The sequence below is a fragment of the Gigantopelta aegis genome, chromosome 14 (assembly GCF_016097555.1).
Source record: "Gigantopelta aegis isolate Gae_Host chromosome 14, Gae_host_genome, whole genome shotgun sequence".
Classification (NCBI taxonomy): domain Eukaryota; kingdom Metazoa; phylum Mollusca; class Gastropoda; order Neomphalida; family Peltospiridae; genus Gigantopelta; species Gigantopelta aegis.
Window position 1 is genome coordinate 16779701 of NC_054712.1, and position 16655 is coordinate 16796355.

Below are 16655 nucleotides of genomic sequence, written 5' to 3' on the forward strand. Positions count from 1 at the left end.
ACACCTGTCAAATCCATCGTGTCATCTTAACGACTTCCACACCATCTGTTTCCTGTACATCAAACGGCTGTCACAGTTAAATAAACACCCCATTATTCGACACCACTCTACATTAACGACTTCCGCACCATCTGTTTCCTGTACATCAAAGGACCCCCGACGGTTAACACACCCATCAATCTTACCAACATCCGGTGTTTCCTGACACAGAGGTCAGGTTCCCACACCTGTCCAAGTCATTAACCCAGTAGCGTCCCCACGCTTAAAGGTCAGCCAGCTGCATGACCCCGAGGTGCACTGACGTCATTAGGTCACTTAAAGGTCAGCCAATCGGAAGAGACCACGCCCCTTAGAGGTCAACCAATCAGAACGCAGGACAGGTCACGTGACCTAGCTCATTTGCATATTTTGGTACCCAAGTGCCACCTCTACTATTAGAATGATGGAAATACACCGTGAAAACCTTTCAGACTAGCTCATTTTGACCGAATATCTCTATCGTTTTTGCCAGAATTTGAGGATTTTCTCCAGGACCAGGGGAGTAGTTGTCCTCCCCCACCCCTGCCCCCGTCTCGTACGCTTTTGTCTAAAATGAGTAACTCCCAATTTTTTATTATTTACTTTAAAGTATTTATAACCATGGCGTAATGTTGATTGAAATGCTACGTGCAGTAGTTTTACCAACATGTTAATGTTATTGTGTATGCGATTTGATTTGGTGGTCTACACCCATATAGTACAAACAGACTTCTATCAAGCAGCTGTCTCCCCAAGTCGTCCATATACATGTCATTCAAATTGACAGATGTTAAACAGCATTTTTCTCTCGTCATTCAAATAGTCGAAACAGATCCATAGAAGTCTCCCCCAAGTCGTTCGTGTAATCATTGATCTATATACAGTAGTGTTCTCCCAGTCATCCATAACAGTGAAAAAACAAAACAACCCAAATAACAAAACAAACAAACATATTAAGCAGCCATCTGGCTTAAAGTTCCTATGTCAAAGTTGCAATAATGGTGGTTCCCGCCAAAAACATTCATCAATTTTTTTGCGTAGCAGCAGATCGGAAAAAAGAAGACTGGCATACCATTAAAAGTATGCAAATTCCCAGTTAACGTACAGGTTTAGGCAAATAAGAGTTGCAGATCTGAAATCTACACATATTTTTTACATAAGAAACAATGTTCAAACCTTCCTGAATCGCCGACATAGATAAATCGACCTGGCTCCCGTACTGAAAGTGTATACCTTCAGTCCTTCCTGCCCCCGAATTGGCCACTGGCGAAGTCAGAGGCTAAGTCCGAGGTAGGCGTGCCTGAACCTCCTTTGGATATGGGCACGTAGAGTTCCCAGTTCCCGGTATACCTTCAGTTAAGTCTTTTCCAATTCAGCCATTAGTAAAAATAAAATAGGTCTATATTAAACATCTGCCTACGTTGCAGTTTTTGGATACTCTCAGGATGCTCGACATTTGTTTATTTGGATAGCATTAGCACACCTCAAACATCAGGATGGTATAGTATAGTCTTCATACATTAACTCTGTCTTCTTTACAATGTGTGAAAGAAAGAAATGTTTTCTTTAGTTACACAGCCAGCACATTTTTATTTACGGTATATGGTGTCAGACATATGGTTAAAGACCATGCAGATAATGTGACCGAAAACCTGTTGCCACCAACCATGGGCTACTCTTTTCGATTAGCAGCATGGGATCTTTTATATGCACAGAGATGATAGTTAATACAGTTGTAGAGCACTGGCTGGAACAAGAAATAGCCCATTGGGTCCACAATGTGTGCTTATCATGTTTCCATGGCATGTGATTTGAATCAACTTCAATCAAAAACAATAACCTTCTTAAGTGCTGGAAATATTTATTTTGTCACTGTCCAAGGTATTAACCAATTAACCAAATTGCAATCTCAAAAAGTTCAAATCACACATAAATATACCAAGTATCCGCACATACAAACAAAATCAGTTTTGCATTCAGTACCAAATCATACTTATAAAATATATAATTAACTTCAATGGTAAATCTCAAAACAGGATTTCTCAATGTTTCTAACTTTGATAAAATTGTGTTTACAGTATAAGAATCTGTAAATACACATACAGGGTTATTGCAATATTATTAATAATGAATATCTTGTTATTAGTGGCAGTGGCAGATGCAAAGGGAATGCACCCCCTCAAAAAATATTCATGTGCCCCATTTTTTCACCCTCTTTTACACCCCCCCACCCCCCACCCCCGATTGGGATGCCCTTTTGACAAGCTAGTATACGTGCCCTTTCCCTGCAAAATAGTTCCTAGATCCACTCTGAGTGGGGGAATAGTGCTTACGTGGGGGATAGTTTTGATTCAGTTTTTTCAAAGAGAACAAAACAAATTGCAAGTTGGGTAATAAGGTAGCTGGAGTGACATCTAGTTCCACCTGTTTATGTAGTCAGAGACAGCAAATACACAGGGGAGGGCTAGACGTCACTAGGACTAGGTAATAAGGTAGCTCGAGTTACCTCTAGCCCCACAAGCTTATGTAGTCAGAGACAGCAAATACACTGGGGACAGCTAGAGGTTACTCGAACTAGGTAATAAGGGTATCACTTAGAGATGACAAATTTGTAATACATACAATCATTAAAGAAAGTCATAGTCTCGTATTTAATGACCATTCCATTATTAATTAAAATGTTGTAACACACTATTGTACATACTCCTGAGCTAAAAATATACTGACAGATGACATGATCTTTAAGTAATGGCATTTATAAAAACAAAACCAACAATATAAAAATTAAATTATTAAAAAGATATTTTTTCAATGTAAAAAGAATAAAATAAAATAAAAAATTGAAATTAGCCGAATATAATTTTATTTTGTTTTTAAAAACTTTGAAGTGGAAGTAACTTTTTAAGATTAATAATACAGCATAACTTACTGACACAGTAAATAATTCTGCTGTTAATTTGTCTCAAAATGGTCAATTTAAAAATAAAACTATTTCAGATGGAAATTAAAGATTTAGAGCTTGGCAGTACTGAAATTTGATGTTCGGTATCGATATTTTGGGGGTGATTTACCTCAGTACTGGTACAGTATTCAGTACTGACACAATACCAATACCGATACCGATATCAAGCTGTATTTATTAAATGCATGTTTGAGTTATAAGGTTCACTTGCTAATTTCATCTAAATAAAATTAAATTCCATACACAAGGCTCTCGTCTGATTTATACCCAATCCATTTTGCATTCATTAGATATATTGTTAGTGCTTTACTAAATGTTGGGAAAGATTTTTCAATACCAAAATCTCAGTATGGTAAATCGGTATTGGTATGATACCAATATCGAACAGTATATACAGTATACCGCCCAGCTCTAGAAAGATTTTTATGAAACTATCTGAGATGTTTTAAGCTACCGACGATACTCGTACCAACTCCATTCACAGTCCAAACAATCGAAAAGCACAAAATATAACTAAACTGTAAAATAACCACACATAATTTCAATCCACACTTTATGTACAGCAAGTTATAAGACCTGACAAGGAGAATCCCAAATTGTCATGCTTCCTATTTACAAGTACATATTAATTAAAATATAGGATTGTATATACAACAATAATATAACCATTCTAATGTGCTACACATTTGTCTTTGTGTTCAGATTGCACTATTAAACAAGCATCAAAATAATATGAATATATGACCATTTAATTAGACGAAACAACAATAAAAATAACTTAGGAAAAATAATTACCTAAAACTAATGAAAGTGATTTCTTGTCGATATAGTTACCTAGTTAAAAGTTTGTTTTGTTTAACACCACCACTAGAGAACACTGATTAATTAATCATCGGCCATTGGATGTCAAACATTTGGTAATTCTGACTCATAGTCAACCCGCTACATTTTTCCTAATTCGTCTGCTAACAATAACATTGCGAATGGCAAACTATGACATTTTCGTACTGGTGATGATCAATCTAATTAAAATTAGCTCCACTGGTTAATTACTATTACCTGTGGATCTAACAGCACCCCACTGGAGCTCATGTCCAGTTGACCTTTCATTTGATCAATCAAAACCTTACTTGCAAAATCATGCCAGTGATTTGAAAACATTCAGAATTATGCCGAGGGTATAAGAAATGATTTGGGTGAATTACGAAGTATGCCGTAAACTAATTTCAATATAAAAAAAAAAAGAGAAAAAAAAAGTTTTATTTAACGACGCACTCAACACATTTTATTTATGGTTATATGGCATCAGACATATGGTTAAGGACCACACAGATTTTGAGAGGAAACCCACTGGCGCCACTACATGGGCTACTCTTTCCTATTAGCAGTAAGGGATCTTTTATTTGCACTTCCCACAGGCAGGATAGCACAAACCATGCCTTTGTTGAACCAGTTATGGATCACTGGTCGATGCAAGTGGTTTACACCTACCCACTGAGCCTTGTGGAGCACTCTCTCAGGGTTTGGAGTCGGTATCTGGATTAAAAATCCCATGTCTCGACTGGGATCCGAACCCAGTACCTACCAGCCTGTAGACCGATGGCCTAACCATGACGCCGGTTAATTTCAATATAATATTTCATATAAAATTTGTTTGAAGATGAAAAAAAAAAATAATAATAATAATAATAATGTGATGGTATAGCCATAAAATCTGTTTATACTAGTACACAATCCAGAGTTTATTACTGCACTTTTCTCCGTTTTTTAAATGTTGAAATAGACCAACATGTTCGCCTATTGCATAAATAGTCTCACCCAATATTTTTAGAATTTGTATGCTCCCGAATAACGCTATAAAAGGCAAAGTGTAATTGGTCGATATTTAAATTGTTATTTATAGATGAAATGTCACCTGGACGTGGGAGTCCACGCAATGCTGTTAGATCTACTGGTAGACCAGTAGAGCTAATTTTAATCAGATTGTGGTTAGGATCAACGTTTTGGTACGAACTTTAGGATATTCTTAAAAAGGTAAAGATAACTCAGGAGAAATGTGGCAGAGTCTAAAACAACCGTTCAATCACACACAAAAATATGTGCAATCCATGAACGTTTGCCATTGTGAACTGCTTCAGTTATTGGAAATGCTGCCATTTTCCACAAATAATAGTACATAATGGCAATCGTGCTTGATTTATTATATGTACACGACTTACGTGCAATGTTAGTTGTAACCAGAGGCACTTTATATTTACGTCCAACTTTACATGTAACTTACGTAAACGTTGTTTCGTGAATAGCTCTTCAATCGTAGATTTATGTTTAAGTGTAAAACTAGACTACAATGTTTTGTGAATATGGGTCCTGGTCACTTAATAAAACATTTTTATTAAGCAGTGTTCTCACTATGCTATTTGTCACATCAACTTATCACAAACAATCAAATCATACTGTGAGCACACCTACATGTACACGTAGATTATAACATTAAGTCTTATACGACAAGTTGTCTCAGAGTTGTAACGATTAGAACATGCCATATTTCTCATGACAAATCGTAAGCTCTCGGCCAGTGATATTAAATGGGTGCATAGCATATAAAATAAATTAGTCACTTATTAAAACATGTATTATGAGACCAATGGGTCACATAATAACAAAATATAAAAACGATAAAAAGGTTACTGGTCATTTAATGGTAAAATGTATTTATTACATGATAGATGGATAACTACATGTAGATCATAAAATAGGTTACTTAATACAGTGAAACCTCTCAAAACCAGACCCTCTGTAAACCAGAATTCCCTCAAGACAGGGCGTTTTGTGCTGCCCCCTTTTAACTATTTGTACAGAAGAGAACCTCTCTAAACCAGATACCTCTTAAAACCAGACTTTTTACTTGGTCCCAAGGGTGTCCGATTTAGAGGAGTTTCACTGTAGATGGATCACATAATCAAAAGTACCTGAAGAGGAGTGTTAGGTAATATTTCAACTTGACCTTTAGCTATGACACCCAAGAGCTGATGTATTTTTCGTGCTGGGGTGTCGTTAAACATTCATTCATTCATTCTTTCATTCATTCATTCAACTTGACCTTAACTGAAGCGTGGATGATCAGCATTACAGACCCCAGTTAATGTTAATACAGCATCACAATATGATTTTAACTTAAATCATCATTTACATGTTGCTTGTCGGTATTAAACACACAATATCGCATACCACAGTGAAATACAGTAACTGTTGTTAGTACTTCATTACTAAGTTAAAAAAAAAAGGAGTTTTGTTTTGTTTAACGACACCACTAGAGCACATTGATTAATTAAACATCGGCTATGGGTGTCAAACGTTTGATAATTCTGACTCGTAGTCATCAGATGAAACCCGCTACATTTTTCCATTAGTAGAAAGGGATCTTTTATATAATGCATTTTCCCTACAGAAAGCACATACCATGGCCTTTGACCAGTTGTGGTGCACTGGTTGGAAGGCTGCCGACTCTAGTTTTCGAAGTTTGAATCTTTTTTGTTTCACATTCAAACTACTAAACAGCAGGATGTCAGCAACATACCAAAATTGACAATTTAGTGTACATTACGGTAATAGTAAAAATATGTGTCACAGCCTAATAACTACAATGTAGGGTTGGTGGCATTAATAAACAATAAGAAGAAGAAGAAAAAAAAGAACATTGAAATGAATGAATGAACGACACCCCAGCACCAAAAATACATCAGCTATAACATGGAAATAACCAATGTGTCACCATAAAATAAGTGATAACATTACACCCACATGTTTACCCATAGTTCACTGTAATACCTCTGGTTAACTATTTACATTCTGTACATCAAATATGTAAATGAAGACATTAACTACAAATGTATTATTATCATGGGTTTTTTGTCATTAAAAATGTTTAACAAACCATGCAGGTAAAACAGCCAATCTTTGAAAAATACTGTCCGCTTACTTACATTTTAAAAATGTCTTTCTTTTCCTTCTGTTATTAAGATCGCTTCATCAAAATTATCAACAACATTTAGAACAATGTTTAATTTATATATATATATATATATATATATATATATATATATATATATATAATGCCTACATATCACTATTCATTTCATTTCAACTTATTTTTGTACTTATAACCAATTAAGGTTCAAGCAAACTGTCCTGGGCACACACCTCAGCTATCTGGGCTGTCTGTTGAGGACAGTGACCTAGTTGTTAATTGTTAGTGGTTAGTGAGACAGAGAGAAGAGGGTGTAGTGGCCTTACACCTACCCATTGAGTCGTTAAAGCTTGCTCTGGGTGGGAGCCGTTACTGGGCTACGAACCCTGTACCTACCAGCCTTATGTCCTGTGACTTGACCACTGCACCACCGAGGCTGGTTATCACTGTTGAGAAATCAAACAGTTTATGACGTTGCAGCAAAATATGGTCTCACCATTCAGTTCGACTTCTGGGTGGGTATTCAATCATTATGGTCTATTGTAAGTTCCTAATTGTGACACATGTTGTGATTCACATATCCACTTCTAGTAACCGAGAAAGCATGAAAACAAATTGTAACCCATCTGGCTGGATTTTGCAGCTATTATTTTATTTTACATGGGTGTACAGAGCTCTGAACAGGTGGCCAATGTCAATTAGTTCCTGAACATCCATCACAGGGTTTTATCCAGGAATGTTCACCAGGGTCCCATGTCTGTTAAGATTGGAAAAATTAGTGCCAGTAAATCATACTTGGGATATTTGTTTAGGCCACTGAATGCAGTATACCACTGTTAAATTAATTTATTAGAACAGACGTAATTAAATATCCATTTAGAGCTCAGAAATTGGGAATTTTTAGCGCCACGTTCTTTTTAGAAAGGGCCCCATGTTTGGAATCGCAAAGGTCCGGATAAATCCTTATCATAACGGATGGGGCCATACAGCAAAAAACTGAGTCCTAAATGTTCTCAATTTTGGAGTGAAAATAAATTTAAGATAATATAATGATATACTGCCAACGAGGACCCGTTCTAATAGCAATTATAATTTGAAGCTAGGCAAATTACCATGGATTTCAATGGCACATAGCATCCGTGTTGTGAGAATTATGCACAGATACTACAATAAAGACCTCATGCTTAGCAGCTTACATTCACTTTGAAATTTAGCACCATTACTAAAATATTACAATATTTTTCAAAGGTATAATAGTTTTTAAATTAACATAAACGGTGTAACCTATTTCTATATAATGATTTTTTTACTATTATAAATCTGAATCAAATTTTAACACAGAAAAAGTTTAATAAAGTATACTTTGTATATTTTAAAAGTTTTGTCCGGTATAAATGTAGATTTCAAGGCTTGAATAACTACAGATATAAGTTATAAATTTCATGCATTTATTAAAATTTTACAATATTTTTCAAAATTATACAATTTTCTTTTATACAAAATACATGTATTAAATTAATATGCTTATGAGTTACATGTATGTTAAAAAATACCTTTCAGAACTGCAATATAATAAAAAAAATCAGCAATCAAATAAATATAAATCATGAAAACATTCATGAAGGCAGTTAGACTTAACTAAATGATTACATATAATTAAATAGATATTTACAATACACAAAATCAAGGGAAAATCTCAAACATTACATACATTAAATCAAATTTTAAATGGAACTAAAAGTATGATTTAATTAATTTCAGAAAATATGATGTTTAATGTGTACTAAATACTGATGAACAGTAGTATTCTGAAATTATTTCAGCCTTTTTAAAGACAAGGTTTAGATAATTATGTTTTGATACCATACCGGTACATATATTCTTTGTTATAAATCTGAACAAATAAATATTCAGTGAAACCAATAAAAGATAATAAACTAATTTTTTTTAATGTAACTCTAATGATGAATAAAACCAAATTAGTAAATCTGTTTCTAATTTTCATTATTATTCATACTTACCCAGTACTAGCGTAACAACAATGCTATAGGACCCTGGAGGTTATGACTGCTGTTGTGCTAGTACAGTAAGCTGAATAAAACTATGAGATACTATTATCTTCCATTAAGAGTCTATAAATTATATATCTAGAGTCAACATCTTTGATTTGCACACTACTGTCAGTACTATTTTATTACATCAAGACAAAATTCATTCATCAATGTCACCATACATATGGGCTTAATTACCGGTATTGAAAAAAAAAGATATTGCAGATGCAACTCTATAACAGAATATCTTGCTGTGTATATGCTGTCAATTATAGAATGTTTCATAGTCAAGAAGCCAAAAACAACATGAAAATCACAGGGCTTCTAGATTATGATAGCCCCACTCCCATAGCTAGTGATATTCAATGTTGGGCTAGTAATTAACTACTATTGCCATATCCGATGGCTAGTGATTTTTATTTTTTTCAAAGTTGCAGTTAAAGTCTATTTTGTAAATATGAATATCCTGTCCCCACCCCTAGTGTTAGTGTTTTTAAGCTCTATCTCCCTCTTTAGGTGACATATCTGATTATTACTGCTGGTATTATTTAGTAAAATTGTATTAACTTAAAATAAAATAGGGCTAGTGAATTTTTAATCGTGACTAGTAAAAAAAAACTTGAATTCGACATTGATTTTTAAACAAAATTATCCAAATTGCTAAAAAACACAATTTGGTCCAGTTTGAACACTGGACTTATTAATTACAGTAAAAATACACTGAAAAGATCAGAGTTGTCAACGCACTGAAAACTATCAGTGAAACGAGCCAGTTTAACAAGATGATTGAATGCATACTACACATTTAACACTTGGCTCCTGAAAGCCTTAAACATTACAAAACTAAACAAATATATGAGAAAATTTATAAAAATATTTGTAATGACATACTCAAGAAAGAATTGTTATTAAAAAAGAAGAAAGAAAAAATGATGTATATATATTAATGATGAATCTATGGACGGATAAAGATTTGAAAATATCCATTGACTGCAATCGTGATTAACGTAATTATAATAATTACACTTCAAAACCCTCTTTAACATCGCACCATTCTGAACAGATATTTCACCAACATATCCATCACAATTGTATAATTATAGAAGATAACACCCAAACAGCATGCTGGAATTCCAACATGTTTTTGCTCAATTTGTAGCTGCTGAGAATGATCGACTTGAATACCAAAGTTTTATTACAAATAATGCACACACACACACACACACATATACTCTGGAAGAGAATCAAGTTTCCAAGTTAATCCCACTTTTAAACAGTTAAACACCAGGCTTTACTCCATAAATCAACTGTTGTAACCGTCGTGGTTTCGGGCGCTTCCTCTTTGGCCGAGCCCGACCGCGATAATACTGATTAACTAGAAACAGCAGGACGAGTCCCGTGCCGATAAATGCAATGACTGGGAAAAAGTTTGAGCTGTCTTGAACCAGCTGGCTTCCCTTGAACTGAAAGTTAAGCATCGAGCCGGGCTTGTCGTTGATCCGGCCCATGTGAGGCTGCATAGGGTTCCCCAGTTTGTTCAGTGGAGGCAGTGGGGCATCTAGGCCTCCCACAGACATCAGTTTCTGGTGCTGGTATAAATTTCTGAAAATAAATCAAAAGTAGGAAACTATAAGAACAAAAATGTTTGTTTTGTTTAACGACACCACTAGATCCGATCCGAAAAGATTTTCCATGCTCATATACCACTGGGGTTTCGAGCATGTCCCCCGCCTGGGTTTGGCCTCTGGAGGCCAGGGGCCCAATTCGGGGCTCACACCACTAGAGCACGTTGATTTATTAATCATCGGCTATTGGATATCAAACATTTGGTAATTCTGACATAGTCATATAGAGGAAACCCGCTACATTTTTCCATTAGTAGCAAGGGATCTTTTATATGCACCATCCCATAGACAGGATAACACATACCACAGCCTTTGATATACCAGTGGTGGTGCACTGGTTGGAATGAAAAATAGCCCAATGAGCCAATCGACGGGGATCAATCCTAGACCAACTGCGCATCAAGCGAGCACTTTACCACTGGACTACACCCTGCCCCACCAGTTTTAAACAAATACTGTCTAGCCTTTTAAAGATACCAACAAACATTTTCTCATGTGCATGTATACACATATTCTTAATAATACACATACATACATACATAAATACATACATACATACATACATACATACATACATACATTCTTCATACACACACATATATTTTGAATGTATACAAACACACATTAAAGAAACATTAATCCAAAAGGATAAAGCTAAACAAAATTTGTGACCATGTCTGTTAATTTTTTTTACTGATTGACATTCATGACATTATTCACGGAAAATGTTGCTTAAAATAGCATCAAGCCTGTTTGTTTGCTTTGTTTAACAACACCACTAGAGCACACTGATTAATCTATCACTGGCTACTGGATGTCAAACATTTGGTCATTCCGACTTGTAGTCAACAGAGGAAACCCCTACATTTTTTCTAATGCAGCAAGGGATCTTTTATATGCACTTTTTCATCGACAGGAATGCACATACCACAGCCTTTGACCAGTTGTGTACTGGCTTGAACAAGAAAAAACCCAATCAGTTGAACGGATCCACTGAGGTGGTTTGATCCTGCGACACAAGCACCTCAGACGAGTGCTCAACCGACTGAGATAAATCCTGCCTCTAAAATAGCATCAAGAGTAATTTCATTGTTGCACATCTTAAGGCACCTATTCGTTGTAAATGTTACTAACATGTAAGCATTTGATATTTTACATCAAAAGTAAAAAGTATTTGTGAGTTATCATGTGTATATCATGTTTAAAGATTAGACATAATAACTCGACTACATTTTAATTGCCCAAGATATACACTATTATTGTTAAAACTGATGACAACTTGTGTCGAGATTCCAGTCATTATATGTTTTTAACCTGAAATATCTTGACATCGTACTCTTAAAACCAGTGGCCAACACAAATTGCAGAATCAACATCTGATAACTTCCCCTTATCTGTGATATTTTATGCAGATGTAGCTGTATTTGATTATCAAAACAGGACGATAGCAGATAAGACTTCAAAGAAGAGAAATCAAACGTGGCTAAAAAATACATAAAACCCCCAGAAAATACCAAAATGCTGCTATAAAAGTATGCCTGAAGATCATCAGAATCAAGAACCCTTTGTTTTATTTAAGGATTTCTTTTATGTTCTTCGGGGTATGAACAAAAAACATCATCCGCAAACTGTGTGAATTGGTGAAGCCGTTCTCACATAAGTTTGCAGATGATTTTTGTTATTGTTCATACCCAGATGAACATAAAAGAAATAACAGACAATACTTATAATTAAATTTGAAACATAGTTACTAATAATAACATTAACAGTTCATATTTTACAATAATGCTCAGTAAGACAAATTGCCAATATAAAATGATATCATCAGGTATGGCGTTCCCCGATGTGACTTTTACGTTCATCGAGAAAGGAAGAAATGTTTTATTTAAGGATGCACTCAACACATTTTATTTACGGTTATATGGCGTCAGACATATGGTTATGGACCACACAGATTTTGAGAGGAAACCCGCTGTCGCCACTACATGAGCTACTCTTTCCGATTAGCAACAAGGGATCTTTTATTTGCGCTTCCCACAGGCAGGATAGCACAAACCATGGCTTTTGTTGAACCAGTTATAGATCACTGGTTGGTGCAAGTGGTTTACACCTACCCATTGAGCCTTGCGGAGCACTCACTCAGGGTTTGGAGTCGGTATCTGGATTAAAAATCCCATGCCTCGACTGGGATCCGAACCCAGTACCTACCAGCCTGTAGACCGATGGCCTAACCACGACGCCACCGAGGCCGGTCGTTCATCGAGAAATTAACAAACTACAGTTGCTATGGCTGGACCAATGGAATGACATTATACTGTAATGAATGTAATGGAAATATTAATATTTTTTAATGAACCAGACCACTCAACCTATGACTGAAATGTCCAGTGAATGTCAAACCTCTAAGAATTGAAAATCTGTGCAACCCATTTACAGGCTACCCAAGGTCAAATTCAGGTAACCCATTTGGTTTTTGCGTAACCCATCATGACCATATAAATGATGGTTTAAGTTTGCGAACGAAAAAACAGGTTATGCAGAACTAGGCTTGCCCGAGTGACGCATGAACGAAACGAAACGATCGTTCTTGCAATGTTCAGACGCTTGAATGTATCTTACGTTGGTGCTGATTTGTTGAGTGTGTGTGGATGGGCCCAGACGAGATGTGGACACGGTGAAAGAGGCCGCGATCGGGCCGTGCCGAGATGTCCCTCTATTACTTTCGAATAGCGGTGGAGGTGGTTTCCTGAAATACACAAACATACAGTCTTTTTACAATATTAGAGAAGTGTTTCAGTTACTGAAACAAAAATTTATTTCAGTCAAGTCGATGGCTAATCCGTAATATCATTTGTTGCAAAGTACTTAGTAAGTAAGTAGTAAGACATAGCATATAAAATTAATACCCTAAACATGAGTAAAAAAGGAGTCATTTTACAAGCAATGTTTTTATATACATTGAGAAAAAACCCCAAGAAAGTGCACCTACAGATACCAAAATATACTTGAGATAAGCCTCGTAATCGAGATTAGCATGCTCGAGATAACAGTGGTTAGTTTTGTAACGCTACATAGGAAAATTGCCGGAACCAGCACTGGACCTCAAAATATGTTGGATATTTGAGTTTACAAAAGTCGAGATAATGAAGATTGACTGTATATGGTATTAAAATATTAAAATACTGTTTAACTATAATGCACAAAACCATATGCTAAGTACTATTAAGTAATAAATTATTATAAAATGAACCTATTTGCAGTGATGAGATTTAAAAATCAAACTAGCACACACACACTCAAATAAATATATTACATATAACAGTCTTGCAACTGTGTGTATATCACATGAACATTTATTAACCATATGGTTAAAAATATCTTGATACATATCAAATTGATATGTCCCACTAGAACACCAAGTGGGACGTAACCATTTATGACATCATCGATTGGCATACTACAATCTTACAGGAACATCAACCAAACTGGTTGGGGGATATAAATTAAGATTTGTTATGGGTAATAAATAGGATATTAAACTTGCTGCCATTGTGTATCATGTTTATGCCCCTCGTGAAATATACTACTCAAAAGAATTTAAGGGTCAGACGATATTTTCGACATTATTTTCTGAATGTCAGTTATATTAGCTAGACCATAATGTCACGCATGGTATTGTTCCATTTTGACGAAAGTGGGTCTAAGCAACCCATAAATGAATTAAAATCCACTGTCACTGACACTGTCGACTAGTTCTAATGGCGAAAACATGCTTACATTTGCACGTAAATTAGGGCGAAAGCGAAAGGTCTGCTAAGTGCCCATAATTTGCTTTTTCACAAAGCGCTTCATTTGCACGCGTATTCCATGTTCCCAATGCTGAATTTCCGTATAATTGGAGCTTGCGTTCGTGTACGGTGCACACTCCAAATTTGACAATGGTACGACTTCAACTGACTATCGAAGATCGAGGAAAGGCTATTGTTTGGCTTCAGGATGGCAATACGCAAAGAAATGTTGCTCTGAGACTTGGTGTCAGTCAGAGTATCGTTGGCCGACTGTGCACAACGGTACCAAGCAACGAATTCTGTTCGAAATCGTCCATGTTCGGGAAGACCCCGAAGCACTACAAATAGAGAGGACCGCTACATCACCAATATGGCTCTACGTCAACGCACAACCACTGCACGCCGATTACGTGACAATCTGCGGACTGCGACTGGAACTCGAGTGTCTGATCAAACCATACGCAATCGTCTGAGAGCCAATAATCTACGCTGCCGTCGCCAGGCTGTTCGACCACCACTCCTACCACGTCACAGAACGGCCAGACGTCACTGGTGCACGCTTCATCTGCTGTGGCAACGTGTTCAGTGGGGTCGAGTGATGTTCACTGATGAGTCCAGGTTTAGTCTCCAGTTCAACGACGGTCGGGTTCGTGTCTACAGACGTCCTGGGGAGCGCTTCGCTGACGTTAACGTTAGACAACGTCACCGGTTCGGTGGTGGCAGCGTCATGGTGTGGGGCGGCATCTCTATCCACCACAGGACCCCCCTCTATGTGGTGGATGGCAATCTGAATGGAATCCGCTATCTGAATGAGATTATCCGGCCGTTGGTTCTCCCAGGCCTTCAGCAGATTGGCGGCGGGGCAGTTCTGCAGGATGACAATGCCAGACCCCACCGCGCCAGGGTGGTAACGGACTTTCTCAGACAACAAGGTATCGCCAGGATGGATAAGCCAGCATATTCGCCTGACTTGGCCCCAATAGAGCACGCCTGGGACGAATTAGGCAGGAGAGTTCGGGATAATCATGCCCCTCCGGGCAACCTTCATGATCTGGGTCAACTTCTTATGGCAGAGTGGCAGGCCATTCCCCAAGAGTTCTTCAGACGTCTGATCAACAGCATGAGGCAATGATGTGTCGAGTGTATTCGCGCCAGGGGTGGATTCACACATTATTAAACGAATGTTCTAATGTGTAAAATCCATGTTTGACAACCTTCAACTTTGACAGCATGTCATGTGACTTTCTTGTATACAGTGACGTTTATTTGTGGTTTTTTGTAAATATGGAACAATAAATAAAAAAATTGGTGTAGTTTACATCATCAATCTAATACACTCTGAAACTTATTTGGTTATAAATTTTTGACCCTTAAATTCTTTTGAGTAGTATAATTTTCATTGTCACTCGCTAAAGCTCATGACAACTTAAAATTATTCTAGAAGGACATAAACATGAGACAAAATGGAAGCTTGTTTAATATCCTATAAGAGTATAATATTTGAAATATCTAAAGTGTGCTACCTTCCATCCTATCTGGCAATTCGACAGCTGGTGGTAAGACCACTTTGTCCTGGTTGGCAAACACTGGCGGTAAAACTCTGTATGCTGTGTATTCTAGCAAAGCGCTGAGCATCCAGAAACAGTCTGCAAGGAAAGGAATATTTTCACATGAACCCAACCTCCAACCTACGACATTTCTCCCATTCACATCTCGACAGCCAATCAAACAGTTAAAATCTTCCATTGTTTGTGTAATGACACATGAGCATATTTTTATTTGAACTACGGCTATTTGGTGTCTAACATATCATTATTTCGACATTTGATCAAGGAAAGAGAATGAATGAATGCATAAATGTTTAACGACACCCCAGCACTAAAAATACAGATTGGCTATTGGGTGTCAAACAAAGGTAAGTATATTAATGAAAAATAACAAAATAAAACCTTCTGCCAACACTGAAAGAGCTGCAGGGAATCTATTAAAAGCACATTCTCATGGGCAGGACAGTACATACCACAGGTTAATGAACCAGTCATGAGGCAATGGTTGGAACAAGGCAAAACCTATGTTCATTGATAGCTGTGATCCACTGCACATAAGGCAAGCACTGTATTTTTTGGTTTTAAATGGCATAGGTAGTAAACCAGTCTCCACTGTGAGTGAGTTTATCTTCTTGGCTATGTTATTTTTGTTGTCTATGGAGTTTTAATTGGTGGTATGCACCCTATAGTGATACAG

General features: G+C 36.6%; 1 protein-coding gene across 1 annotated transcript in view; it reads right to left on the bottom strand.

The window, feature by feature from the left end:
• Positions 1-9541: 9541 nt before the first annotated feature.
• LOC121389388 (membrane-bound transcription factor site-1 protease-like) overlaps positions 9542-16655 on the bottom strand; it is a 42102-nt gene continuing 34988 nt past the window's right edge. Inside the window, exons 27-29 of the mRNA XM_041520988.1 lie at positions 15935-16057; positions 13243-13369; positions 9542-10600 (exon numbers count right to left, since the gene is read on the bottom strand). Of these exons, the coding sequence (XP_041376922.1) occupies positions 10276-10600; positions 13243-13369; positions 15935-16057 (575 nt within the window). The 3' untranslated portion in view covers positions 9542-10275. The remainder of the gene's footprint in view (positions 10601-13242; positions 13370-15934; positions 16058-16655) is intronic.